We start from the raw sequence: 27159 nt of genomic DNA on the forward strand, positions 1-27159 counted from the left end.
AGCAGGAATGGGTAGAAATGCCTACTTTCAACCATTGTACCCACAGAGAAGAACTGTGAGCTAAACCATCATAAATTGAGGACTAGGAGGGGACTAGGGAAATAACCACTTTATAGGATGAAAAAGTATATATTCTGCAGGAACCCATACTGATAGCATGAAGACTCACTGGACCATTGAGTCACAATGCTTCCACTGCTGAGTTACTCTATCTGTATATAATACTGATTCTTTCTCTATTGGAATGACAGTTCATACCTTCCTTCTTAGCATCTGACACACCTTTTACCCTGACACTGTGAGACTGGCTCTATCTTGTCCCAATCTGACCATGCCCTTTCTCAAAAGCTGATGCTAACAGACAAGAGATGGGTCAACATGAAATCCACATTTCTACCTTTTAACCAGGCCCTAAGACCCTAGACTTGCCCAAGTGATCCTAAGTCCAGTTCCAAAGCCTGGGTAGGTCCCTCCTTAGAGTCTGTCCCAGACCACACCTGGGCATGAGAGGTAAGCAGCAGGCTTGTGTGGATGTCACCAATGTCACCGTGTGTGGAAGATGGTTCCGGGAGTAAATTGTGATAAAAGCCAGCTGTGGAAAGAGGTTATCTATACACCATGCTTCCTGAATCACTCTATTTCATATAACGCTTGAGAGCCTGGGAATTCTAAACAGAATCTAACCTTCCAGGACATGTCGTATCAAGGTAGGAAGGAAAACACCATCATTATAAATTACAAATGTTGCTCAGCAGTTAAGAGCATGCACCGCTCTCACAGAGGACCCAGCTCAATTCGCAGCACCAAGGCTGAGTTCAATTCCTGGTGCCCACACTAGACAGCTCACTATTACCTGTAGCACCAGCTTCAGGGGATCTGACACCTCTGGCTTCCTCGGTCACCTGCAGTTGTGTTCATACATAGAATTCAAATAGAACGTAAAGAAACCTTATAAAGAAAGGGTTACAAAACAAAGTGTCAAAAACTATTCTATATCCAGCTGAAGTTTGCTGCCCCCGAAATGTGAACAACAGGTCTTGGTACAAATGAATAGAACGAAGTTGGGGTGTAGAGAGTCCTACCAGGGATTTTCTTGGCCCAGCCAATCATGTGCACCAGTTCCTTGTCCGCCAGCTTAGTGAGGGACATCATCATGGAGGCCTCGGTGAAGGGCATGCTGGGACGGCTCACCAGCACATTGGGTGGTTCAGCTTCCAGGAGGGTGAGCACCAGTTGCTCTGGACTCAAGGTGCTCAGCAGTAGCTCCTTCACCCGGGGTGCATGCCCACCGTTTCTCTTGGCTTTGCTCAGGCAGTGTACCTGCTCGCTAGAACTTCTCTGCCTCCGCACTATACGGTACCCACACCGTTCTCTCCTGGATCCTAGAGAAGAGAGCAGATGTCAGTCCAGTGGTTTCTCTGCCCAAACTTCCAACTCGCTGAACGGCCAGTCTAAAACAACGAGGCGTAAGGAAGTAGGCTAAGTGCTTGACTCGCACACACAGGGCCCAGAGTTCGACTCCCAGCCCCAGCTGTATTGACAGCAGTGACGACATCATTGATATCATCCCAGTTTATGTTTTGGAGTCTGTAGGCCACGGACAAAGATAACTACTGTCTGGGTGTATTAACAGCATGATGTGTTTGGGAACTTCTGCTCTGTTTCAAGGTTATCACCGGCTCCCAAAATCTGTTTCTCTTCTAAAGTATGCTGATAGAACCCAAGTTCCAAGATAGGAAGTTAGGAATTTTCCTCAAGTAGAAAAGGAGGAAAAGTCAGGGCTTTAACATTGATATTCTAGCTAACCAATAATATATGCTAACAACATTTTTAAAACATTTATATACGTGTATTTTTTTCCTTTTTATATACTTAAACAAATATATTTCAAATAAACTAACTGGAAATACAAAAGAAGATTAATTTTCTCATAAATTCTTTCAGTATTTTTCTTTTATGCTTTTTAATAATTTATAAACAAAGTTAGAATCATAGTAAATACACTATTTTGTAAACTGCTTTTTATCTTATTGAAAATATGTCCAGGGGCTGGGGATTTAGCTCAGTGGTAGAGCGCTTACCTAGGAAGCGCAAGGCCCTGGGTTCGGTCCCCAGCTCCGAAAAAAAGAACCAAAAAAAAAAAAAGAAAGAAAGAAAATATGTCCCTTGGGCTGGAGAGAAGGCTCTGTGAGTAACAGCACCAGCCCTATAAATAGTTCAACATTCAAAACTCAAATAAATGAAGCCTTATATGCCAGGCATAGGGACACATGCCCTTGATCCTAGCACTCAGGATGCAGAGGTAAGTAGATCACTGTGAGTTTGAGGCTAGCCTGATCTACATAGTGAGTTCCAGAACAGTCAGGATTATATAGTGAGACTTTGTCTCAAAAAAAAAAAAGAGGAGGAGGATGAGGAGAAGAAGAAGCAGCAGCCATACATGTAGCACACATATATAATCCCAACTCTCCTACAGCAAGCTAGAGGACAGAGACAAAAGAGCTGTCCACTGTCCATGGCTCAGTGGTTAAGAACACTGACTGCTCTTCCAGAGGTCCTGAGTTCAAATCCCAGCAACCACCAGTGGCACACAACCATCTGTAATGGAATCTGATGCCCTCTTCTGGTGTGTCTGAAGACAGCTATACTGTACTAAAATAAATAAAATCTTAAGGGGGGGTAGGTGCTCAGAGGTCAGCTAGGCTAGAGAATGCAGTGTGCTGAAAAAGGGACAAGAGAGACTCTACCCCAAAAAAACAAGAAAAAACTGATTCCCAAAAGTTGTCTGAACTCCATGGATGTGCTATAACGCTCATGCATACGCACACACACACACACACACACACACACACACACACAAATACACACAAAATAATAAACTAAGCTCACAGCTTGTAAAGCATTCCATTCTATTAATCTAACACCGATTTTTAAAGTCCAGCATTGTTCTGGGCATGGTGGAACAGGCTTGGAATCACCAAGCATAGAGAATTGTCACAAATCCTAGGCCAACCTGAGATACATAGTAAGTTCCAGGCCAGCCTCAAAGAGTGCAGGAGACCACCCCTCAAAAAAACAAAAGCTAAAATGTCACATGCTGATACAAGTCTGTGATATTATAATTTCTTTATTAAGTTTTACAGTAAAAATGCACCTCGTAGGTAGATTCAATGGCTTCTTTACAATGGATTCAAAGAAGCCGATTTGTTGAAACAAAACATATATCCATTAAAATGTTTATGCTGATTGATAGATTGATGAAGCATCTGACTTGTTTATTTAAACTTGCTCACGTGGCTCCTGTCGTAAGAAGCTTTAATAAGGGGCTGGAGAGGTGGTTCAGTGGTTAAGGCCGCTGGCTGTTATTCCATCACTACACGTGTGCAACCCAGCACTGGGAGGCAAAGACACGAGGATCCCTGAGGCCACTCAGTCCAGACAAATAGATGACTAGACTAACTCAGTGAGAAACTCTCCCAAAGCTGGAGAGCAACTGAGGAAGATACCAGAGGCTGACCTCTGGCCTTCATACACATTTACACATGGGCATGCATATTCACCTACACGTGTGTGCACACACAAACACATATATACAGACAAAATGGAAAAATTAAAATTTGTCTTAGGTAGAGAAGCTAGGAAATAGTGATCGACTGAATGAGAATTCCGATGGTTCTATACTGCCTGCTTTCACTGACACAGCCATCTGTACAAGAATAAAGGGACAGCACCTGACAATGCTGAGCTACTGTCCCAGTGCAGAGGTACAACCCAAACACATGTCCGTTCAGCTCATGTTCTTAGATGTTTACATCACAGGATGTCCTTATATGAAGCTATCACACCACCGCCACCCTGCAAAAGTCAGCCTAGGTGCGTGCCCTCTCATCATTTAAAAAAGTCTGACTATTCCAGCCTTAAGGGCAGGATAAGAAATAACAAAAATAGGGCTGGAGAGATGGCTCTGTGGTTAAGAGCACTGACTGCTCTTCCAGAGGTCCTGAGTTCAGTTCACATAATTCCACATGGTGGCTCACAACCATCTGTAATAGAATCTATGACCTCTTCTGGTGTGTCTGAAGACAGCTGCAGTGTACTCATATAAATAAAATAAATAAATCTTTTTTAAAAAAAGAAATAACAAAAATAATTAATGTAAGAGATATAATTCATAAATCAATAAAGGGAAGTAAACAGTGCAAGATCTTGGGTGCATGCAAAATCCTTGGCCTTCATGGTTGGAAAGAAGACCCACCCATCCACCTGAGGCTAGAGAGGTCATAGATCTTAGAGGAGAACCTACAACTGCCTCACTTACCTACAGCAGAAGTCTACGCAGTCCTAACTGCATTCTAAATGTCTATTCTTAGACCCGCAGATAACCATAGTCCTCACCATTCATCACAGAAGCTTCACTTTGCAATAGACAGAGACCATTACAGAAACACATAGCTGATCAGAAAGCAGAGACCAAGAGACCGTTGGCTGCTCAGCCCTAACTGAGGCATCCACAGCACAAATCCTGCACACAGGGTTCAGGGAACATCGCTGAAGATGAGGCAGAAAACTTGCAAGAAACAGAGGACCAAGAAATTTGCTGTGAGAATGCTCCTAGACAGAGGTGCCATACCTATGAGACCTCAACAATATGGTCAAGTACAGAAGACCTGAGCAAGTATAGCACCTGTAGGCATGCTAATGTGGACGGGGGTATCTCATGCACCTCCTCCCACAGACAACGAAACTCAGGCAACTAAAGCCTGCCAAGACTGGGGGTATCTCGTGCACCTCCTCCCACAGACAACGAAACTCAGGCAACTAAAGCCTGCCAAGACTGGGAGAAATTGTCTTTCCCAGGGAAGAGCTGCCAGCCAAGAGGTCAGCTCTGTAATCATATACATAAAAGTAACACTAAATGGACTGACCTGTGTGTGTGTGTGTGTGTGTGTGTGTGTGTCTCTATGTGCCTGTGTGTCTGTGTGTGCCTGTGTGTCTGTACATGCCTGTGTGTATGTATCTGTGTGTGTTTGTGTCTGTGTGTCTGTGTGTGTATGTGTATAAAACAACAACAAAAAAGAGGCCATATAATTTTTATGTAATTTTAATTTAAATTTATATATATATGTTTATAATTTTTTAAAGACAGTAGAGAACTGTGAACAGAGGATTTAGAGAAAAGCAGAAAGCTGCCATGAATAAAGGGAGGAATAGGACCTAGAGAGACGGTGCAGTGGTTAAGGATACTGGCTGCTCTTGCAGAGGACCCAGTATCAGTCCCCAGCTGCCACATGGTGACTCCCAACCATCTGTAACTCCAGCTCCAGGGGCTCTAATGACTTCTTCTGGCCTACATGGGTACTGCATGAACCTGGTACACAGACATGCATGAAGGCAAAACATATACGCAAAATCAAAAAAGATCTTTCACATATTTTGGCTAGGAGGAGCTCCCCAAAAGGCTCGAATTGGAAGGTTTGGTCTACAGTGGGAGGCACTATTAGGAGGTAACTGGGCTGTGAAGACTCTGGCTTCATCAGTGGATTGATCTCTTGATGGGTTCATGATATGACTTCATTACTGGGAGGTGGGGAGATGAGGTCTGGTCAGGGGATTGTTTGTGCTTTTCTGAAATGCAAAACTTGTGTCTGGCCCCTTGCGCCCTTCCTTGCTTCCTGGTCACCATAAAGTAAACAGCTTTCTCTGCTCACTCCTCCCCCAGGAGGCACAAGCCAGCTGACCATGGACAGAAACTTCTGGGTGCATCAGCCAAAATGAAGTTTCCTCCTTTCAACTGTTCCCTGTGTCCCTGCAATGAAGCATGAACAATCCAAGGAGTCTTTCTCTCCATTTCGTGCAAGGCAGAACATCCGCCCACCTCTGCGACATCCTCCAGAACATCTTCTGGAGTTCCAAAGAAATTAGAAAGCCTCCCCCGTTGTGTTTTGCTTCAGTTTCAGGGTCTCGGTATGCCTTCCAAGTTGGACTAGGGGTTGCGGGAATCCCGCCTTAGCCTCCCAAGCACTGAGATTATGGTGTGAACTACATGCCTGGCCCACGGGGACAGTTCTTTACTTCTCTTTACTGAGCCTGGGGAAACCACGCTGTACACGAGTCAGAATCCATGTAAGTGCTATCCCATGAGGAGAGCTCAGGGAAGCTGGGACAGAGCACCAGACACCTTGTCGTGATTCCCACTTGTCTGCTTACTGTTCCTCTGGAAACCCAAACAGCAGATAGTCTGCTGCAGAGATAAGAAGCCCAAGGGCTGGAGAGAAGCTAGATCTGAGAGTAGTCAGCAAAAAGTGAAGAAGCAAAGACGCTTCCTGCAAACTCCAGCTCTTCCTCCCAGGAATCCTGCCCTGAAGCTGGGGCTAAGACTGGCCAACATAGACATACGGTAATGCACCTGAAGACTAAGCTGGAAATCATTTTCTAAACCCATAGACATCTTAAACTTCTGCTTAACCTAAAACAGAAAACATCTGTTCGTAATAACTTATCCAAGGACTTTTCTGAGTTTCTGTAAGCAACTCTAACAACTGGTCCAGTCTCTTTTCTACACAGATATGTAATAGGCTGTCTTGGGATTTCCAGGGTCATTGTCCAAAGCCAAGCAACAGGGACTGGAGAGATGGCTCAGCGGTTAGGAGTGCGTGTTGATAGGTTCAGTTTCCAGCGCTCACCTTAGGTGGACTGCAGCCATCTGTAACTGTAAGGAGTCACTCACACTTAGACTCACGTCTCATATATGCACACAAAATAAAATAAATAACTCTTAAACTTGCCCTTTCTAACAAAACAAGACAGAAGATAACCTAGACAGTTCTAGGGCCATTTAAGTTCTGAATCTCACCCATTCCCAACTTAATAACCATTGTCCTTGACATTCTGTCCAAAGCTTCCAGCTAGGTTTTCCTGGAAACAGAAGTCTCTTCCTACTTGTATTTCATGCTTACATAATTTCATGATTAATTATATATTGCCACAATGATTAAAATAGGTTTGGGAAGAAGCCTACTAGTATCTAATATAAAAATGACTAAAGTGTTTGGGACAGAAATATCTTTTAGATATTCATATATATTTATATCTACATTATATATATAATATCATAGATATCATAGATAGACAGACAGATTTATAGATAGATATAGATATATCTTCCAGAGAGTAACCAATGTATACTGGAGGTCACGGACATTGGAGTACGTTAGTCAGCTTTCCGCTACCATAACAAATAACTGAGACATAGTGAGCTTATGAAGAGAAAAGGTTACACTGGCTCTCAGTCTGAGAAGTTTCAAGCAGACATGATCCTTTTAACCATCTGTTGTGAGCATGTTTAACCATCTTGTGACAATGTCACAAGCCGGTATTGGGGCAGAGGGCACCACCTGCTCATCTGCCTAACGACAAAGATGCAAAAAGAGAAGGAGAAGAACCATAGCTTCCCAAACTCCCCTTGAAGGGCACACCCTTAGTGACTTAAAGACTTCTGACTCAGCCCCACCTCTCACGAGAGTAGAGGCATTGATGTCCTAATGGAGGCACCTGGGGAAGAAGTCTCTATTTAACACATGAACCTTTGGAAAGCGCTTTGGGGTAGCAAGCACAGCAAGCAGGATGTCCCACAGAAAGTAGAGAGAATCGTCTCCAACAAGCCAGAGAACATGGTCGAATTAAGAGAAGTCCTATTGGACTTCTGAATTTGGTGGGCATTCTAGTCCACTGGCCACAGAAAAAGAAAAGGACTCTCCAGGGGAGAGGTCCTGGGGCTGGAGAGAAGAGCATTTGTCACTCTTCCAGAGACCTGAAGTCGGCTCCAAGCACCCACATTTGGTTGCTCACAGCTGCCTGTACCTCCAGTGGCTTCCTCAGGTGCCCACACACATATCCAAAACAGACATGACTTTTAAGAAATTATTTTTAAGCAGAGCTACTAAGAAATGGTCAGGGAGAAGAGATGGACTTTTTGTTTTCTGATTTTCAAACAGAGAGAAGTTACAAGTAATTACAGGCAAAACAGTGGTGGCTATCAGAAAAATAAATACGGGAAAAGCCAATGTGAATATACGTAAATAAGAAAATGTGTCCAGATGAGTTTCAAAAAGCAGCAAGCTATAGGATGGGGGAGATGGCTCAGTGGTTAAAAACATGTGCTGCTCTTGCAGGGGACCCAAGCTTGGCTCCCAGCACCCACATGGGGTGGACCGCAACCACCTGTAACTCCAGTTCCAAGAGACCCAACAACTCTAGGCTCTGTAGACATCGTAGTTACATGTATACATTTATACATATAAATTTATTTAATTTAAAGAGGAAAAATTTAAAAGAAAAAAATAAATACATAAAATATTTGTTTGTATGTATATAAACTTTAATCTCTAAGTTGACTAAGTTATATGTGTATATTCATACAAGTATATGCAGTCATAGGCAAAATCTGTGCTCTGTGTGCTTTTCATAGTTCTATCTTATTTCTGACATATATGTATGAATCAGAAACAAATACACACACACACACACACACACACACACACACACATATATATATGTGTGTGTGTGTGTGTGTGTGTGTTTTTCCCCTAAGTCTAAAAAGCTGGTGGATAGACAAAACTACATCTTCCTGTAGTCATGTGAATAATCCATCATACAATCATACATTCTGCTTTCTTGTCACAAGCTTAACTGCGGACAATTACGCCAGGATGTCACCCTTGGTTTGCAGGTGGCCCTCCAGCCATTCAAGATTTCAGTGGCTGTCAGTCCACCAGTCTGCACGGAGGCCTTCCTCGCGCCCCACCACTGGGCTGTGTATGACTCTTGCCTCTAATGCACTGAAATCTCCGTCCCGTGCTTGCTCACACCTCCCAAACTCCATCTGTACGGGACAACCGGGGCGCTGTGGTGGATACAAATACTTAAAGATAATTCCCACGCCCTAAGTCTCCTCTCAGCCAGGCCTCGTGTCGCCGGTCCCTCAGCTTTCACAGGCACCTAGTGCAATAAAAGGAAAGCAAACACTCACCACACTTGACCATTCCTACTTCATAACACTTGCGAAGTCGGCAGGCCTGGCAGCTTTTACGCCGGTTCTTGTCTATGGTACACTGATTCGTGGCTGGACAGATATAATCATTATGTCCTACAGCAAGGAAAAGGGTGGTTAATGAAACATTTGGTTGATAGCACGATGTAGCCGAGAGAGGGGGGACAGATACAGGCAAAGGCACCAAAGTGAAGAGGATATTTGGGTACCTTTTGGTATTGAGGATGAAACCCAAGGCCTCATGCTATGCAAAGTGCACGCTAGGCAAGCCCCTCCTCCCACTGAGCTATAAACCCAGCTTTGGTGTATTTAGAAAGAGGAAGGATGTAGGTCAAAGGTTCAACTCAGGTCATCAAACTTGGCAGCAAGCGTCTTTATAAAGGTTTATTTTTATTGTTCTCTCTCTCTCTCTCTCTCTCTCTTTCTGTGTGTGTGTGTGTGTGTGTGTGTGTGTGTGTGTGTGTGTGTGTGTGTGTGATGTATGTGCAGAGCCCCATGGAGCCAGACAGGGTATCAGAGTTACAGGAACAAGAGTTACAGGTGGTGTATGCTGCCTGACATGGATGTTGGGAAGCAAACCTGGATCCTCTGGAAGACCAGGGTACATGCTTAACCGAGTTCCAAGTCATCTTTCTGGGCCCTTATTTCTTAATTGCACTGCAGTAATAAACAAAATAGTCTGCATTTCTCCTGTGCTGTCAGTAATGACCAGATTTTCATATCAGCAATGAATGAAACTCATAAATGAGAAAATCATAAAAGAGAGGAAGGAAGAAAGAAATTGCCAAAGGACACATTGGAAAATGGGCAATTTATAGAAAACCAGGATTCTAAAGCTGATGGCGTAACTCAGGTGAAGAGAGCCTGCCTAGCATGCCTGAGGCCTGGAGTTCAACCCCCATTGCTGCATAAAACGAGTCATGGCTGAACATCCCCATATCCTGTTCTTCAGAGATAAAGACAGGAAAATCAAGTTTAAGGTCATCCTCAGCTATATGCAGACTTAGTGGCCAGCCTGGACTAAGGAAGAGTGTCCCAGAAAGAAAAGAAAGAGACACAGAATCAAAGACAGACAGAGAAACAGGCAGAGAGATGGAGAAGTGAGATTCCATTAACAGAAAAAGTGCAGTGACAGCGCGCAGAGATGCATGCATTTGTGGTAAGCCATAGCAAGGAAGGTAAAAGCTACAAGCATCTCGACTCTGGAGGGAAGGGAGGAGCTGTGACTGCATAGCCTGGCCACAGGGCCTGGGAGGCAGATTCAGCACTGCCTGAACTCTGGCTATGCAAGCATTTCCTTTCCCATCCTTTATATTAGTCACAGAATTTTACATATATGACAGCACACACCGAAAAGATCATTTAAAAACCAATTCCAACTGTGTAACATACAAACAAATATCATTCAGCTTTAAAAAGTATGTGAAATACGATATTTTTCAAGCTTTTCTTAGGCTTTTTTTATTATTATTACACTTAAACTATGGTGTTTGTTGGTTTGTTTTGGTTGGTTGGTTGGTTGGTTGGTTGGTTGGTTGGTTGGTTGCTTGGTTTTCAAGACAGGGTTTCTCTGTGTAGCCTTGGCTGTCCTAGGCTTGCTCTGCACACCAGGCCTCAAACTCACAGAGTTTGTACCTGCCTCTGCCTCCCAAGAGCTTGAATTAAGGCCTGGGATGCTACTACCCGCCCTATACTTAATTTCTTATTGCAAAAGATAACTTCTGTCAGCTGGGGAAACAGATCAACAGTTAAAAGCACTGAGTGTTCTTCCAGAGGATCCAATTCCCAGCACTTACACGGAGGCCCTCAACCTTCTGTAACTCTGGTTCCAGGGGATCTAATGCTCACTTCTGGTCTCTGAGGGAATCATGTCAAGACATACATGCAAACAAAACACTCATGGACATGCAATAAAAAGTATTTTTAAAAAACTTTTTTAAAAGATAGTGTCTTGGAGGGGAGCAAAAATTCGAGCTTCTTGGGGGCTGGGCAATGGCTTGGCTCAGTGAGTAAAATACTTTCTGCAGAAACATGAGGGCCCATGTGATTCCCAAGTAAAAGCTAACTGTGGCAGCAGTGTGTGCTTGTGACCCCCATGGCAAGGTCAAACCATAGCAAGAAAGGTAAGAGGCAGCAGCATCTTAGCTCTTTATTTTAGCCACAGAATTGTACATATTTGTTAGCACACGGCAAAAGGCATAACTTAAAAACTAACTCCAACTCCATACATACATACATACATACATACATACATACATACATGTAGCATTTAGCTGAAAGTATAGTGAGGAAGGGTAGGTCTGAAGGAGGTGGATACCTAAACACTGGCTGGCTAGTCTCACTAATCAGGAGGCCCCAGGTTCGGGAAGAAAGTGTCTCAAATTATGGTGGACAGCAACAGAAGACATCATCCAATGTTGACCTCTGACTTCCACACATGTGCACACACACCCATCAAAAATAAACACACACAACCTCTCTAATATGGCCTCATGTATACATATATACACAGAGAGAAATGGGAACATGGATGAATGTATGTCTATGAACATATGCCCATATATGGATATATACATAAATCTAATCTCTAACTCTGTCTCTCAAGAGGACCTGGTTCAGGAACGTTCCACGAGCAGTGAGAAAGGAATGCTTATATCTTTTATTATTATCATTTTCCAGTAAGGGAAGGAGGATTCCATGAAAAACAGCTTATTTCAGAACTAGGGCAGGTAACACGCAGAAGGCACCTGAAACATTCTGTGCCAGGAAGAAAAAAAGCAATCCCCAAAGAATTACAGGAACATATTGAAAAGGCAGGAGGAGTTGGCTTAAGGACGGCTCCTTGCCAGATCTGAGATAATGACAGTAACCTAATGCAGAAAGTTATACTGATACAAATTAATTCATTGACTTAACGAAGAATATGATGTTTGCTTAGGCTCAAAAGGTGTCCAACGAAAGTTTCCTTACAAAAGTGGGGGAAGAGTAATTTTGCAGAATGGATGCCTGGCAGCTTAATCAAGTAATGAAAATGAACCCACTAGTAACAGAACAAATTGAAATCACACACCACATGAAAAGGGCTAATGAGAACACACCAGCACGACTGGGCTGTCCATCTGATAAGGCAAGCAGAGTCTAATGGTGGAAGATCAGACAAAGCCAAAGGGAGGGGCATTAGTTATGCAAGATGGCGGCTTCAGTCTTCCAAAGTATTGTGATGATAGAAATAACACAAGCGCTGGGGGACAGAGACTAAACATAGAACACCTAAACATACGGTCAGTTCCTGATCTTGAGCCTTGTGCTAGAGAGGGCATCAGCAAAACTCTAAGTCCGAGCCTTCGGGGGCGGTAACACGTGGTGCTAGCATCCCAGATTGGATGATGGTGTGGTGGAGACAGAAAACATGGCTTAAAGTATTCTGGGTGGTGAAGTATGTTGACGTCACTTCCCTAAACAGTCTTGGGTAAAATGTTCTTTATACTACACATAAATACTTTTAGCTTAAATTCATTTTTAAGTTTAAAATTCATTAAGAACAAATATTTTGGTACCACATGTGTAGAGCACAGTTGTTATCCCAGCACTCGGGAGGCTGAGGTAGAAGGACTTCAATACCAGCCTGGCTGCACAGCAGGGAGACGCTAAAGCACAAATAAGTAATGTTCTCGCTGGCTTTCTTCCTTCCTTCCTTCTTTCCTTCCTTCCTTCCTTCTTTCTTTCCTTCTTTCCTTCCTTCTTTCCTTCCTTCCTTCTTTCCTTCCTTCCTTCTCTTCCTTCCTTCTTTCCTTCCTTCCTTTCATTCTTTTTATCTGTGTAGTCTTGACTGTCCTGAAACTTGCTCTAGCATTAAACTCACAGAGATCCACCTGTCTCTGCCTCCTGGATGCTGAAATTAAAGTCATTCACCACCACTGCTTGCTTTCACTGGCTTTCTTAATATATATATTTCATATATATATATATGTACATATATATTTTTTTTCACTCAATTACTATAGCTCAAGGTCTTCCTTACTCGTTTGAGTTGTGGATAGAGTTCGTGCCTCGTTGTAGTAGAGTAGGGTCCATTTCTTGCTGTCCATTGACTGCACACTACCCTGAACTCCTGTGGACATCTGCAATTCATCACATAGTTCACAGTGATGTCTGCTTTGTACCAGGCCAGGGACAATGCATTTGTGATTTCAAATTTCCCTCTAATCTGTGTGATAGTCTTAACTTTTTACATATAAGCCAGGCATAATGGTGCACACCTTTAATACCAGCACCCCAGAGGTGGATCTCTGTGAGTTCAAAGCCACAAAGCTATCTCAAAAAACAGATAGATAGATAGATAGATAGATAGATAGATAGATAGATAGATGATAGATAGATAGATAGATAGATAGATGATGGTAGATAGATAGATAGATAGATAGATAGATAGATAGATAGATAGATAGAGATGGATGATAGACAGACAGACAGACAGATGATAGATACATAGATAGATAGATAGATAGATAGATAGATAGATAGATAGATAGATAGATGATAGATAGATAGATAGATGATGGTAGATAGATAGATAGATAGATAGATAGATAGATAGATAGAGATGGATGATAGACAGACAGACAGACAGATGATAGATACATAGATAGATAGATAGATAGATAGATAGATAGATAGCCAGATAGATGATGGTAGATAGATAGATAGATAGATAGATAGATAGATAGATAGATAGATAGATAGAAGAATTTATGTGTTTGTGTGAATGTCTACAAGTATGTGTGTGTACTACATGTGTTCCAATGCCCGTAGAGGCAAGAAGAAGGTATCAGACACTCTGGAAATGAAGTTACGGACACTTGTGAGCTGCCATGTGGTTGCTAGGAATTGAACCCAGGTCCTCTCCAAGAGCAGCCAGTGCTCTTATATATAAATGTAACAATGATTAAAGAAAAGGCTATGAATTTGAATGAGAACAAGGAGGCACATGGGAGGGGTTGATGAGAGGAAAGGGAAATGATGTAATTATAATCTCAAAAACAATTAAAAAATAGGTAAGAAGATATTTTTACCTTAAAAAAAATCAGAAGGTTCAATATGAACAAAAGAACTGAAGGGGATGCAACCCCATTGGAAGACCAACGGTGTCAACTAACCTGGATGGCTGGGAGCTCCCAGGGACTGAGACAACATCCAAAGAGCATATAGTGAACCAGGGCTTCGTGCATACTAGACACTAGCAACAGAGCTATCCCCAGCCTGGGGAAGCAGTGTGACAGAAACAGGATAGAACTTTCTGATAACATTCACATCTTTAATATGTCACCAATTACATGACATAGTTTCAAAAACTTAGAAGCATAAGTGATTTGGATAGGGACATTTTACTGTACATAAGTTACGCTTCAAACTAAAGCCCTATACTGTTTTCCCCGTGGAAGCCAGGCTGTGTGCGGGAGCTCAGACTAGCTTGGAGCTCTTTGTAACTGTGCTATCTATGTCTGCAGTCCAGCTCCCATATTTTAAATCATCAAGAGGAAAAAAAGAAAGGTTTTAATCAATAAAATATAGGAAAAAATTTATTTTAAAGATAAGCACATTGATTCTTATGCTAGTCAATATACCAAAATTCTCTCTTTCAATTAAATAATATCATGTAAAAGTCAACCATTATAAATTAAATACAAGTTGATATAGTTCCCCAATGTCAAAAGACCTAAGTTTAAAAATTGTATTTGCAAAGTTGATAGGATTTAACCATGTAGTGATTAGATATTTCTGCATGCCGACTTGGGAGACAGATGCTGGAAGAGTTTAATGCTACAGAGAGAGTTCAAGGTCAAGTTAAACAGCTTTGCAAGGCCCTGTCTTACAAAAAATAAAAATAAAAAGATAGTCTCAATGCTATCCATACTTTGGTAAAAAAACAAAACCATCAGGGGACTGGGGTGTGGCTCATTTGTTAGAGTCCCTGTCTAGGATACGAAGCCCTGGGATCCATCCACATAAACCCATATACTCCTGTAATCACAACACTCGAGAAGTGGTCCCTGGAGGATCAGAAGTTCAAGGTCATGAGTTCAAAGTCAGCCTGGGCTCCAGGAGACCCTGCCTCAAAACAAAACAAACACCAAAACTCATTCACTCAGTTCACTTTTTTCTATGCCTTTCTGAAAAATAATTGAAAGAAACCTACCAAGAATTTTAAACATTAAGCCAATTATGATGGCTCACATATGTAATCTAGGCACTTGGGAGCTGGAAACAGGAGGTTTGGGGGTTCAAGGCCAGGCACAAATTTGAGGACAGCTTGGGTTTTATGAGATGCTCACCAAAAAGGGAAAAGGAGTGGAGGCAGTGGGTGGAAACTTTAGACATTAACATGCTATTCAGACCTTACCATTTGGAGACTACATCCAGAGGAAAACATTTTCCCAGTGTTTTATAAACAAATACAAATCTTAGCATTATTTGAAACAATAAAAATAACCGATAATATCTTCAACAGTAAAGACAAAGCAATTAATCTATCAGGCTGCATGGTAAGGGCTGTGAGAAAGACTTTGGGACCTTCAACAACAGGAAATGCCTGGTTGATGTGAGCCGCATGATGTGAGGAAGAACACAGACCTGGAGGGGTGGCTCTGTCAGTAAAGTATAAGGACAAGCTTAAGGTCACTTGGTCACACAGCATGAGAGACTCAAGTCTGATCACCAGACGTACAGAATATGAATCTCTACACACAGCATAACCCAATGCATCGCTTCTCGGCCTTTTGGCTAAGATCAAGTGTAGCATAACCCAATGCTTCTTTACAGATTCATCATTCAGGAAACAATTTTGCACCGGCAACGGACAAAATAGAATACACTGTGTCGTCTTCCTGTGTTACACAGCCTAATGCACAGCTCCACTAATATTTGTTGAAAGCATTTCAAAAGGAAACAGGATGAAAGGAATAAGCTTTTAAAAATAAATCGTGCCCTAATCTAGCCCAGAAGTGATCGGAACCTTGATCCCTTCTCTGGGCTCCACAGCCGAGGAGGGAAATGATAGCACTTGTGTCTTACGGTGCCTCTCTGTGTGGAGAGATCAGCAAGTCTGGAGCTGATGGGATGCCAGCCCACACAGCCCCGCTGCACTGAGGTGTGAACAGGTAGCTTTACTGACCAGGTTGGCAAGGAAAGTTGAAATCTACAAAAATGAAAAATGGCAAATGGCAAAAAGTACAGTGTGAGTTGGGGGCATAGCACAGTTGTCAGAGAGCCAGCCTCACATGCATGAAGACGCCCCGGGTTCAATTCCCAGCACCGAATAAACTAGGCTTAGTGGGGGATGTTATGATCCCTGTGAAGGTGGAGGATCATATGGTCAATAACTTCATTGGACGATTTAATGGGTTCAAGGTCAGCCTAGGCTATATGGGACCTTGTCTCATAAATGAATGAGTGAATGAATGAATGAATGAATGAATGAATGAATGAATGTTAAATGCAATCAACCTCTAAAGTTACTAGAGTAACATCCTGACTTATCTGGGGCCTTTTCAAAAACTAAGCAATTAGCCATGGTGGCACACGGCTTCTGGAGGCAGAGGCAGGCAGATCTCAGAGTTTGAGGCTAGCCTGGTCTACAGAATGAGTTCGAGGACAGTCATGGATACAAAGAAACCCTGTCTTGAAAAAACAAAAGAAGAGGGAAAGAGGTGGCGGGAGGGGAGGGGAGAAGAGAAGGAGGAGGAGAAAAGTGTTCAATTATTGTAAATTATGCCAAAAACATAAAGAGACTAGTGGGAATTGTCTGGGCATTAACTTTCCTTTTTGCAAATTTAAGACCTGGCACCCTGGTTGATGTAATAGGAAAAAATAACAAGAAGAAATTTTATTGTCAACAACTGGCACCTATTATCTCGAGGTCCACAGATATTTCAAGCTGACATGCATTTCCTACACATCAAAAGAGAGCAGTCTCCTTTCAAAGGGTGTAGCTACTTGGAATAGGTCGAAAGTCCCTAAAGAGGTAATTCTGGAACCTGAGCAAGATACAGGATTCAGGGGCCCAGAGGGATGGCTCAATAAAGAGCTCGCTACAAAAGCTGATTAAGGTCCCCCAGCACCTAGTGAAAAGTGAGGCAGGGCATTGGGTGTCTATTACCCAGTGCTGGGGAGGGAAAAACAAGAGGACCCCTGGAACATGATGGCTGCTAGGCTAACCAAATTGGTGAGTTCTAACTTCAGTGAGAGACCCTGTCTCAAAAAGTAAGGTGGAGCCAACAAGCTGGCTCAGCCCACAAAACTTACAGCCATGCAGACCTGGGGACCAGAGCTTGCCTCTGGTGTCTATACTCAGACCATGGCATTGACCATATGCACACAGCACGTGCGCACGCATACACACACACACACACACACACACACACACACACACACCCCTATAATAATGAATCCTTTTTAAAATACATATTGGTGTTACAACTACATGTATTCCTGTGTGGTGCTAGAAATTGGACTTGGGTCCTCTGGGAAAGCAGCTAGTACTATTCATCGAGCCGCCTCTCCAGCCCCAGTAAATAATTTTTGTTAGTTTAAGACTAGCTTGGGCTGTGCAGAGTTCTAGGCTACATTGTGAACCCATCTAAAAGAAACAAACAAGCAAAAACCTTTCAAATCTGAATTTCAGAACATCTGAATTGCTCTGATCAGAGGGGAACTAGACCTGGGCCTATAATCTACTGCTCCAGTTATCATAAATAAAAATACTTAATGAATATATTTCACCACTACCACTCCACGAATACCCCCAGTGCACAGAAGCAGAGACAGGATGGAGGAAAAGCTGTAAGGCTAATAAATGAAGAAGCCAGTACCAACAGGTGGCCATCCGTACAGGGTACACTTCAGCGACACACAGAGAGATGGCTCATGCCTCCAGACTCCAGATGTCACCAGTGTTTCTCTCTTGAGGCAAAATGTCCTATTTATCTAGAATTATCAATGGACAAGTTAAATTGTCATTCTCAGTCCGGTACCCCATGTGCTGTTAGTGAGTTGAGAACTTGAACTGAGCGGAAAAGGACCGCTTGAAGCAGAGATTGCCTGAGAGGAAGCTTAGGGGAGAGGACAGAGAGACAGAACAGAGACATGCCAAGGAAGGTCATAAGACAGTGACTTTGGAGTCAGGGAAACACCTCAGTAACTCAGCTGCCGTGGTGCAAGCCTGAGGACTTGAATTCAGAGTCCCAACACCTAGGTAAGCCCATGCTTGCAATCCCAGTGTTGAGCCAGCAAGATTCTGAAAGCTTGTCTTGTCAGCCAGTCCAGCCCAAAGGGCAAGCTCTGGCCCCAAGTGAGAGATGCTGTTCAGAAAATAAAGACAGGGAGTGCTGGAGAGATGCCTCAGTGATTAAGGGCCCTTGTTGCTCTTACAAAGGACTCTGGTTCAATTCCCAGCACCTACCTGGCAGCTCAGAACCATCTGGAACTCCTGTTTCAAGTGATCTGATGGTCTGTTTTGGCCTCCCCGGGCACCAGGCACATATGTGGTACACAGACACACATGGGGCTAAACCCTTAAACACATACAGTAAAGTAATTTTTTTTTAAAGAATTGGTTATTTATTTTAAGTATATGAGTACATTGTAGCTGTCCTCAGACACACCAGAAGAGGGCATCGGATCCCTTGACAGATGGTTGTGAGCCACTATATGGTTGCTGGGAATTGAACTCAGGTCTTCTGGAAGAGCAGTCAGTGCTCTTAACCTCTGAGCCATCTGTCCAGCCCATAAAATGATATTTTAAAAATAAAAATTGAAAGCAATAGAGGAAAATACCAGATGTCTATCTGTGACCTCCACACATATGCATACACACGTGCACACGTGTGCCTACACACACACACCTCTCCACACACATGCACACATGTCTACCTGCACTTCTTTACATACATGTACCCTTCCACACACACAAAAATAAATACCTTTAAAAGAAATAAGTGACTTCAGTACTTCAGGGCTTGTAAGGTAGAGGGGCGCAGGCGAGGGAGAAGTGTCGAGGACAATCAGGCTGGCTAGCCTTGAAGCCAGGTGTGCACAGTTGAAGTTTATTAAAAATATGAGTAAAAAAAACCAACACAGGCTCTGGGGTAAAGGCATTTGTTGCCAACATGAGGGCCTGAATTCGAGCCCCAAGACCCACAAAGTGGAAAGAAAGAACTGACTTCAGCACATCGTCCTTCGATCTTCCACACCTATGCTGTGGCCTACTCATGCCCTCCCCAACACACACAAATTAACAGCAAACACATCATGAACAAGTACACACCAAGTAAGTAACCACCATCAAAGACTCCTGGGAGGGTCAAGGAGACAGTCTGATGTCAGATCAAAACTAGGAGATTGCAATCCGTGAGTCCAAGGACGACATACTTCTCAAAGTCTGCTACAGTTAATTCCTGATCATTTCCATAAATTTTAATTATTCTTTTCCCCTCAGGAGCCAGCCCACCATCATGATACAAGCATAGCCCTATATTAAACATAGGACAAAACGAACAGACAGACAGACAGACATGCTTTGGAGCTCCTGATAAGCACCGATTTTTTTTCCTAGAAGTATCTTTACAAGGTTGTAAATAGATATCTTCTCTCCTTTTCTAAATATCCCCCTTACCTAGTTAGGTAATGTAGGGGCAAACTGACTTCTATAATCTTGAGGTTCTGGGGTAGAAACATGTAATCCAAGCACCCACATACCCTCACTCAACCCATGCCCACACACAAATATTCCAGCTCATGAAGTATAGCAGCCAGGCCAACATGACCATTACATCAGATCATCTGTGCAAAACTCCTTGCAAGCTAAGGTGTGACTACTAAAGAAATGATTATCATACCCTCGTACCTTGAATGCTTCTTTTAAAAAAGGCCTTACATCCTTCACATGACCAAACGCCGTAATGATACCCAGATGCATAATCGCTGCAGACGGCGCAGAAGTGAGCATCCCTCTTTGCGTTTGGACTAGTAACAGGGCTGGCACAACTGCTCCCACTAAGCTTCCTCTTCAGTGTCTCTCTGGTGGGGGGGGGGGAGCAGAGAATATAGCCATTGTCAGAGGATACAAAGGAGAGGGGAGGGGCTTTACAGGAAAAAAATAGCATGAGCTTTGCCAAATTTAATCTCTTTGCCTTCCAGGGCTAGGGATAAATATGTTCCAGGAAACCTGATATCAGATCGCTGGGAGCTCCAGCGTGGGGGTGATTGACATTTGAGAGCCCACCTGGGTGTTGGGGATTTAGCTCAGTGGTAGAGCGCTTGCCTAGGAAGCGCAAGGCCCTGGGTCAGCTCCGGAAAAAAAGAAAAAAAAAAAAAAAAAAAGAGTGAGAGCCCACCTGGTGAGGACAAGTCCTCAGAAGGAAGGCTATAAAGCAGGCACCTCCGGGCTGGGCTGGGAAGAGCCCAGCAGAGAGGCAGCAGGGACAGCTGCACACTCTGCCCAGGGGCTGATTTTACCAGGATTTGTTTCTTTTGGGGAGAGAGATAGTAAATCTATTGCTAGTCTAGAAATGATGAAAAGACATTTCACCCTTTAAAGAGGGGTGAGTTAAGAGCACTCGTCTTAAGACAGGACTCACAGTTTTTATATTTGTTTCTCCTACCAATAAATGAAAAGATTACGAAGAAAAAATAATTGTGTATTTTCTTAAAGGTTGTTTTGGTTCAGTTTGGGGCTCAGAGATGCTAGGTTTTGGGGTGCTGCGGGTTAGACCCAGAGTCCCAAGGATGTTAAACATGCCTCTAGCTCTGAGGTGGGCCCTCTGGCTCCTGGCTCCTCTAACACGGGAAATATTGTTATAAACAAAACATTTAAAACCCAACACCTTTGCCCAAATCAAACTGATGTTAAGTTTTATGTTGCATAAAGAGACTATCCATTATGGTGAACTCTCTTCATAGTGTTCATCCATAAGCACAACTTTTTGAGAACTGGAACATCAGAGTAGGACAGAGCAACATGTGTCCAGTATCCTAAGAATGTAGGTGGCCAAGTAAAAACCTTTACTTACGTCTTCCTTCGTACTAACCTGCAAAGAGAGGAGCATGCCACCACCCATGATTTACAAGACTTACCTGTTTACAGGTAAGGTGTGCTCTAGTGATCTTGCTTCACACCAAGGACTCTTTTGAGGTTCTGCATAGAGGAGCGATGATTGGCAATGGGTCGCTAAAGGAGACAGGTGCCCAGAAGTTGGCCATAGCACATTTGGGCTTGTGCTCTGTCGGACAGGCCCACCGTCCAGGTTACTGGTGCTGCCGGGAACACTGTAGTTCATCACAGCAGGACTGTAGAATGTCATAGCTGAATACTCATGGCGGTTGTCTACGTAGGAGGAAGGGATGTAGATGGGGCCGTGCTCCAGGGGTAGGATGGACTGGCTACAGTTATAGGAAGCAGGGGAACTAAGGCTCGACGGTGAGTTTTTGATCTCCATGTCTTCAGAGGGTCGCAGCTGAGAAAACTCCTTGTGAGAAGAGGTACAGATGGACATTATGTTCTCAGAGACTCATGGGACTCAGATGTAATGACTGCAGAGGAAAGCAAACGATGTCTGGTTAGTTCAAGCTGCCAGAGTGACTAAGACATATTCATTTTAGCTAGGGGCAATGGGGCTTCCATATAATCAAGGAGGCTGAGGCAGAGGGGTTTCTGGTTCCAGGCCTGCTTGGAGTGAGATGGAGTCTCGGTAAAGAAAGAAACAAGGACAGAGCTTCCAGGGACTAAGCCACTACCTAAAGACTATACATGGACTGACCCTGGACTCTGACCTCATAGGTAGCAATGAATATCCTAGTAAGAGCACCAGTGGAAGGGGAAGCCCTGGGTCCTGCTAAGACTGAACCCCCAGTGAACTAGACTGTGGGGGGGAGGGCGGCAATGGGGGGAGGGTTGGGAGGGGAACACCCATAAGGAAGGGGAGGGGGGAGGGGGATGTTTGCCCGGAAACCGGGAAAGGGAATAACACTCGAAATGTATATAAGAAATACTCAAGTTAATAAAAAAATAAATAAATAACAAGAGTTAAGGTGCTAACACAAAAAAAAAAAGAAAGAAAGAAACAAGGAGGGGGTGGGAGGAGGGGGGAGGGGAGTGGAAGGGAGGGGAGGGCAGGGAAGGGAGAGGGGATGGGAGGACAAGGGAGGGGAGGGGAGGGGAGAGGAGAGGGAGGCAGGCAGGCAGGAATATAGCATAGTTGGTAGAGTACTTGCCTCGCACACAGGAAGCCTTGACTTTGAGCCCTAGCATTGCAGCAACCAGTGTAAGATCTTTGTAAACCCACTATCTAGGAGGCAGAGGCAGAAGGATCAGAAGTCCAAGGTCATCCTCTTGTCAGGAGTTCAAGAACAGCATAGGATATATGAGATATTTGCAATATAGCTCAAATAAAGAAAAAAGAACAAAAGAAGGAGGAACATGCAGCCAATGGGGCTGAGTGGGTGAAGTGTTTGCTACTCAAGCCTGAAGAGTTGAATTCCAAAACCCACAGTGGAAAGAGAAAAATCCCTGAGAGTTGTCCTACGTCGGCACACACACACACACCAGAGCACCCATGTGCCCACGCTCTCTCCGTCTCTCACACACACACACAGTTGGGTTTGTTTTTTTAATTCAAGTATCCGTGTTATCTTAACAACACTCACACACACATTAGTGGAGGACTACAAGTGAGTCCTGGAAGGTATATATGAAAACATGGCAGACAGAGGGGTGGGAACGCACGGTGTGCAGCTCCCACTCTATTTTATTGGCTGTTCTTATACATCCCACGAGGTCCCCAAATTACTTATGACACCAAAGGTGACCTTGAATTTCTGATCCTCCTGCCTCTACCTCCCTCCCACGTGCTGGGATTATATGAATTTACCACCATGCTGAGTTTGAACAAACAACAAGTCCTAGGGGAGTAGCAACAAAGCCACACACACCCATTCACTTCTTCATCACTCCGTTGCTGCTGATGTCAACAACAAGAATTTTTTAAGATGTTATTTTATTTTATATGTGGATGTTTTGCCTGATGTGTGTCTGTGTGCTACATATGCCTAGGCCCTACAGAGGTGTCAGGAACCCCTTGAACTGCAGTCGCAGATGATGGTGAACCACCACTCGGATGCCTGGACTCTGAATCAAATGCAGGCCGTCTGGAATGGAAGCCAGTGCTCTTAACTGCTGAGGCATCTCTCCAGGCCTCAACCGTGAGAACTTTAAACCACAATAATTTATCACAAAATTACTTCTAAATGTCAAAGCAGAGAAATGCATAAAGGTATTTTTCCCTAGAGCTTAAGGTCAACTGTAAGCTGTTACTGAAAAATAAGCCTAAAAGGGGTACATCAGTGAGTGAGACTATTATAGTCTTAACATATTCAAATATGCTGTAAATCTACAATAACAAAACCGAGAAATTCATCATATAAACCGTGCTTCTAACCACAGGCAACTCTGTCAGTCTATTGCTTCTAGACTTTAAAAGCAACCTTCAACATCGGATTTATACCATGAAATGAATGAATGAATGAGTGAATGAATGGAAAAACAGAAGTCCTATCAGACCAAACTGAGCTCGATACTAAGCTCAGTAGAGGGCGCTAGAGAGACACCACGAGACAAAGGCTTGTTCCCACTTCTGGTCCTGGTAGAGACAGGCAGTAAGAAGGTGAGAATCCAGGTGGAACTTGCCCCAGGCAAAGGTCCAGAATGAAATCTCACAGTAACCTTGCGCTGTGCATGGTGATGACCTTTTCATAGGGACCTCTCTAGACAGTGGCCCAAGGGTTGAACACTTGCAGAGTCATCCACTATACAAGACTCTTTACCCTGGCACCGTGTATGTTCTGAAGGAAGGCCCAGGTTCCTACTTTGTGTGCATGCCCTGGTTTCTGGCAGCCAGCCTCTAAACTGCATTTTAGAGGGGATATATTGCTTTAGCAGCAACCCTAGATCCTCTAAACAAGCTGACATCACTGAAAGCTAATGGCCAAACCTTACTTTACCCAGCAAGTTCTAAACCCCTTCAGAATTGTCCTTCCTTGGGTATTTTCCCTCATCCCTACAAGGTTAAAACAATCTCTGCATAGTTTATACTTATCTATCCTTTTAAAAAAAAAGAAGAAGAAAGATTTATTTATTTATTATATATAAGGACACTGTAGCTGTCTTTAAACACACCAGAAAAGGGCATCAGATCCCATTACAGATGGCTGTGAGCCACCATGTGGTTGCTGGGAATTGAACTCAGGACGTCAGAAAGAGCAGTCAGTGCTCTTAACCGCTGAGCCATCTCTCCAGTCCTACTTATCTCTTTTTATAGCTAGTATTTCTTTGTGTTAAATTTCCCCTATTGAGGGCATCATATAACTGTATGTCCTGGTTTGACCCAGACTGCTATACCAACAGAAGAGATGATCCAAAGACTCGAAGGTAAGGGAAATTTAGTGGCTAATAAGAAGGGGAAAGCATCAAGTGCTCCTAACCACTGAGCAGCCTCTTGAGGCCAGTACCATCTTAACCCAGCCCTCACGGTACCGTATCTTCAGTATTTCAGCTCTGAGACTGGGCTTCAGCATACTTTTTGCCTGTATCATCTGAGCATGTCTGATGCTGCCAAATCCCAAGTCAAAACGCATTTAAAGAACTCGAACAATAGAATTTAAACAGCATGCCTTCTATCAACTGAGAGCGAAATACATAAGCTCTCGGCATGCATAGCAATTGTATTTATACACAAAATTTGGAGGTGATGTTAAAATTTAAATTTCTTGAACATTATAAAAAGTATAAAAAGACTAAAAAGTATAAAAAGACAAAATAGAAGGTCCAATTTAACAAATAAAAATTATGTCCAAAAATGAGTACAGTCATTATGGTCTACATGCTACCTTTCTTTTTAAAGATTTATGTATTTTGTGTGTGTGTGTGTGTGTGTGTGTGTGTGTGTGTGTGTGTGCGCACGCGCGCACCTGTATATGTGCAGACACGTGCATCTGTATACACACATGTTGGGTGCCCTTCTCTGCCACCCCCTGTCCATTCCTTTTTCTTCCGAGATCTCAAGTTCTTCTCTACTAGGCTGTAAGCCAAAACCTCCAGAATCTCCTGTCTCCATCCCTGCTGGAGTTGAGACTGCAAGCAAGGAATATCTAGCTTGTTACACGGCTGCTGGGGTTAGAACTCTGGTCCTTGTGGTTACACGTGTAGTCACTGGATCACCTCTCCAGTCCTACCTTTGTTTGTTTGTTTGTTTGTTTGTTTGTTTGTTGAGGCAGTGTTTCATGTAACCCGGGTAGGGGTTGAACTTGCTCTCTTATTAAGAAGAACCTTGAACTCGTCCACCTCCCCAGGTCTGCCATTACAGTTGTGTACAACCATACCCTTCACCTGTGGTGCTGTGGATCTAGCCCACGGTTGTTGGCATGCCAGGTGAACACTGCACCAGTAGAGCCCAGCCCTTTACAGTCCTTCTCACAAGAATGTTACTGAAATGAGCCGGGTATGGTGGCACACACCTGCATTCCCAGTCCTGGAGTAGCAGAGGCATGAGTTATGGCTGCACATTTGGGGCCAGCTTGTTCTGCATATGGAGTGCCAAGCCACCTAGAGCTATGTCCTGTGACTCTGTCTTGGAAAAAAAAAAGTCAACCAACAAAAAGAAAAACAGAAAGATGCCACCAAATCTTTCAAAGTGTAAACCTCCATACAGAACAAACACGGTACTCTGAATCGTCATATGAAAATGAATTAAATCTAGAAATTGTAAGCCAAGAGAACAGTAAATCTCAAACAAATTTGAGCAAAGGACTTCAAGATAATACAAAGTGAACAAAAATATAATTAAATGGTTTGATAAAGTTTTAGCACTGTGATCAAAGAAGGTCTCAGTGAATCCCAGGCCCTTAGCTTTCCATCTCTAAGAGGAGTGTAGTTAGCACTCCAGCATCCCGAAGTTCAGTGGGCTGCACCGAACTTTCATCTGTAACCTCCAGTAGCAACCGTCTGACCCCTCTGCTGTTTTCTTCTTATCCAGCCTCTTACTTAAGACTTACGTATTCTTATTTTCTATGTATGGGTGTTTTATCTGTGGATGTCTGTGCACTGTGTATCTGGTACCCAAAGAAACCAGAAGATCTCCTGGAGCTGGAGTCACAAATGGTGGTGAGCCACCATGTAGGTGCTGGGAATCAAACCCTGGTCTTCTGAAAAAGCAGCAAGGGCTTTTAACCGCTGAGCTATCTGCCCAGCCCCTTCATCGGGCCTTTAAGAAGCAGTAAGTACCTGGGTTGAGGAAGAATCCACGTAAAGAGCTGCACGACAGTCCATAGCAGACAGATTAGAGACCCTGTCTCAAGAAATCAGGTGAGATGGCCCAGTGGGTAAAATCATTTGCTTCCCAAGCTGACCGAGTTTGATCACCAGAATCCACAGGAAAGTGAGAGAAAAGTTGTCCTCTAACCTCCAGACACATATAGAGTTATAGAATGCACATACCCATACTCTAATAGACATCATGCATGCCTACATACATACATACATGCATATATACATACATATATACATACATATACACACACAAAACAGCAACAATGATAAAGATAATAATAATAAATCAAAGTGGCCTGGAAAGATGGTTCAGCAGCTAAGATACTTGCTACCTCAGTGGTAGAGCGCTTACCTAGGAAGCGCAAGGCCCCGGGTTCGGTCCCCAGCACCGAAAAAAAGAACAAAAAAAAAAAAAAAAGATACTTGCTACCCTTTCAGATGACCAGGCTCAGTTCCCAGCATCTGTGTCAAGTGGCTAGCATTGCCTGTAACTCCAGCTCCAGAGGATCCGACCCCTTCCTCTGGCCTCCACAGGTACCACATGCATATATGCACATACATGCACGTACATATATCCATATACATAAATACACAGAACATTTAAATGCTGATAAATTTAATTCTTTTCAAGATGGACAGTGCCTGAAGAAGAACAGTACCTATGGTAGTCCTCTGTCTCACGCATACATGCACATACACATATGTGTGCAAACATACATGAACTTGAAGGGAAAAA

At 43.3% G+C, this 27159-nt stretch overlaps 1 protein-coding gene across 2 annotated transcripts in view; it reads right to left on the reverse strand.

Annotated features, from left to right (window-relative positions):
- Esr2 (estrogen receptor 2) overlaps nt 1–27159 on the reverse strand; it is a 55688-nt gene that overhangs the window by 24089 nt on the left and 4440 nt on the right. For both annotated transcript variants that reach the window (XM_006240221.5, NM_012754.3), the window contains exons 2-5: nt 21179–21634; nt 19950–20122; nt 9029–9145; nt 1083–1382 (exon numbers count right to left, since the gene is read on the reverse strand). In XM_006240221.5, coding sequence (XP_006240283.1) covers nt 1083–1382; nt 9029–9145; nt 19950–20122; nt 21179–21597 — 1009 coding nt within the window. In that variant the 5' untranslated portion in view covers nt 21598–21634. The remainder of the gene's footprint in view (nt 1–1082; nt 1383–9028; nt 9146–19949; nt 20123–21178; nt 21635–27159) is intronic.

The sequence above is a fragment of the Rattus norvegicus genome, chromosome 6, assembly GCF_036323735.1.
Source record: "Rattus norvegicus strain BN/NHsdMcwi chromosome 6, GRCr8, whole genome shotgun sequence".
NCBI classification, from domain to species: domain Eukaryota; kingdom Metazoa; phylum Chordata; class Mammalia; order Rodentia; family Muridae; genus Rattus; species Rattus norvegicus.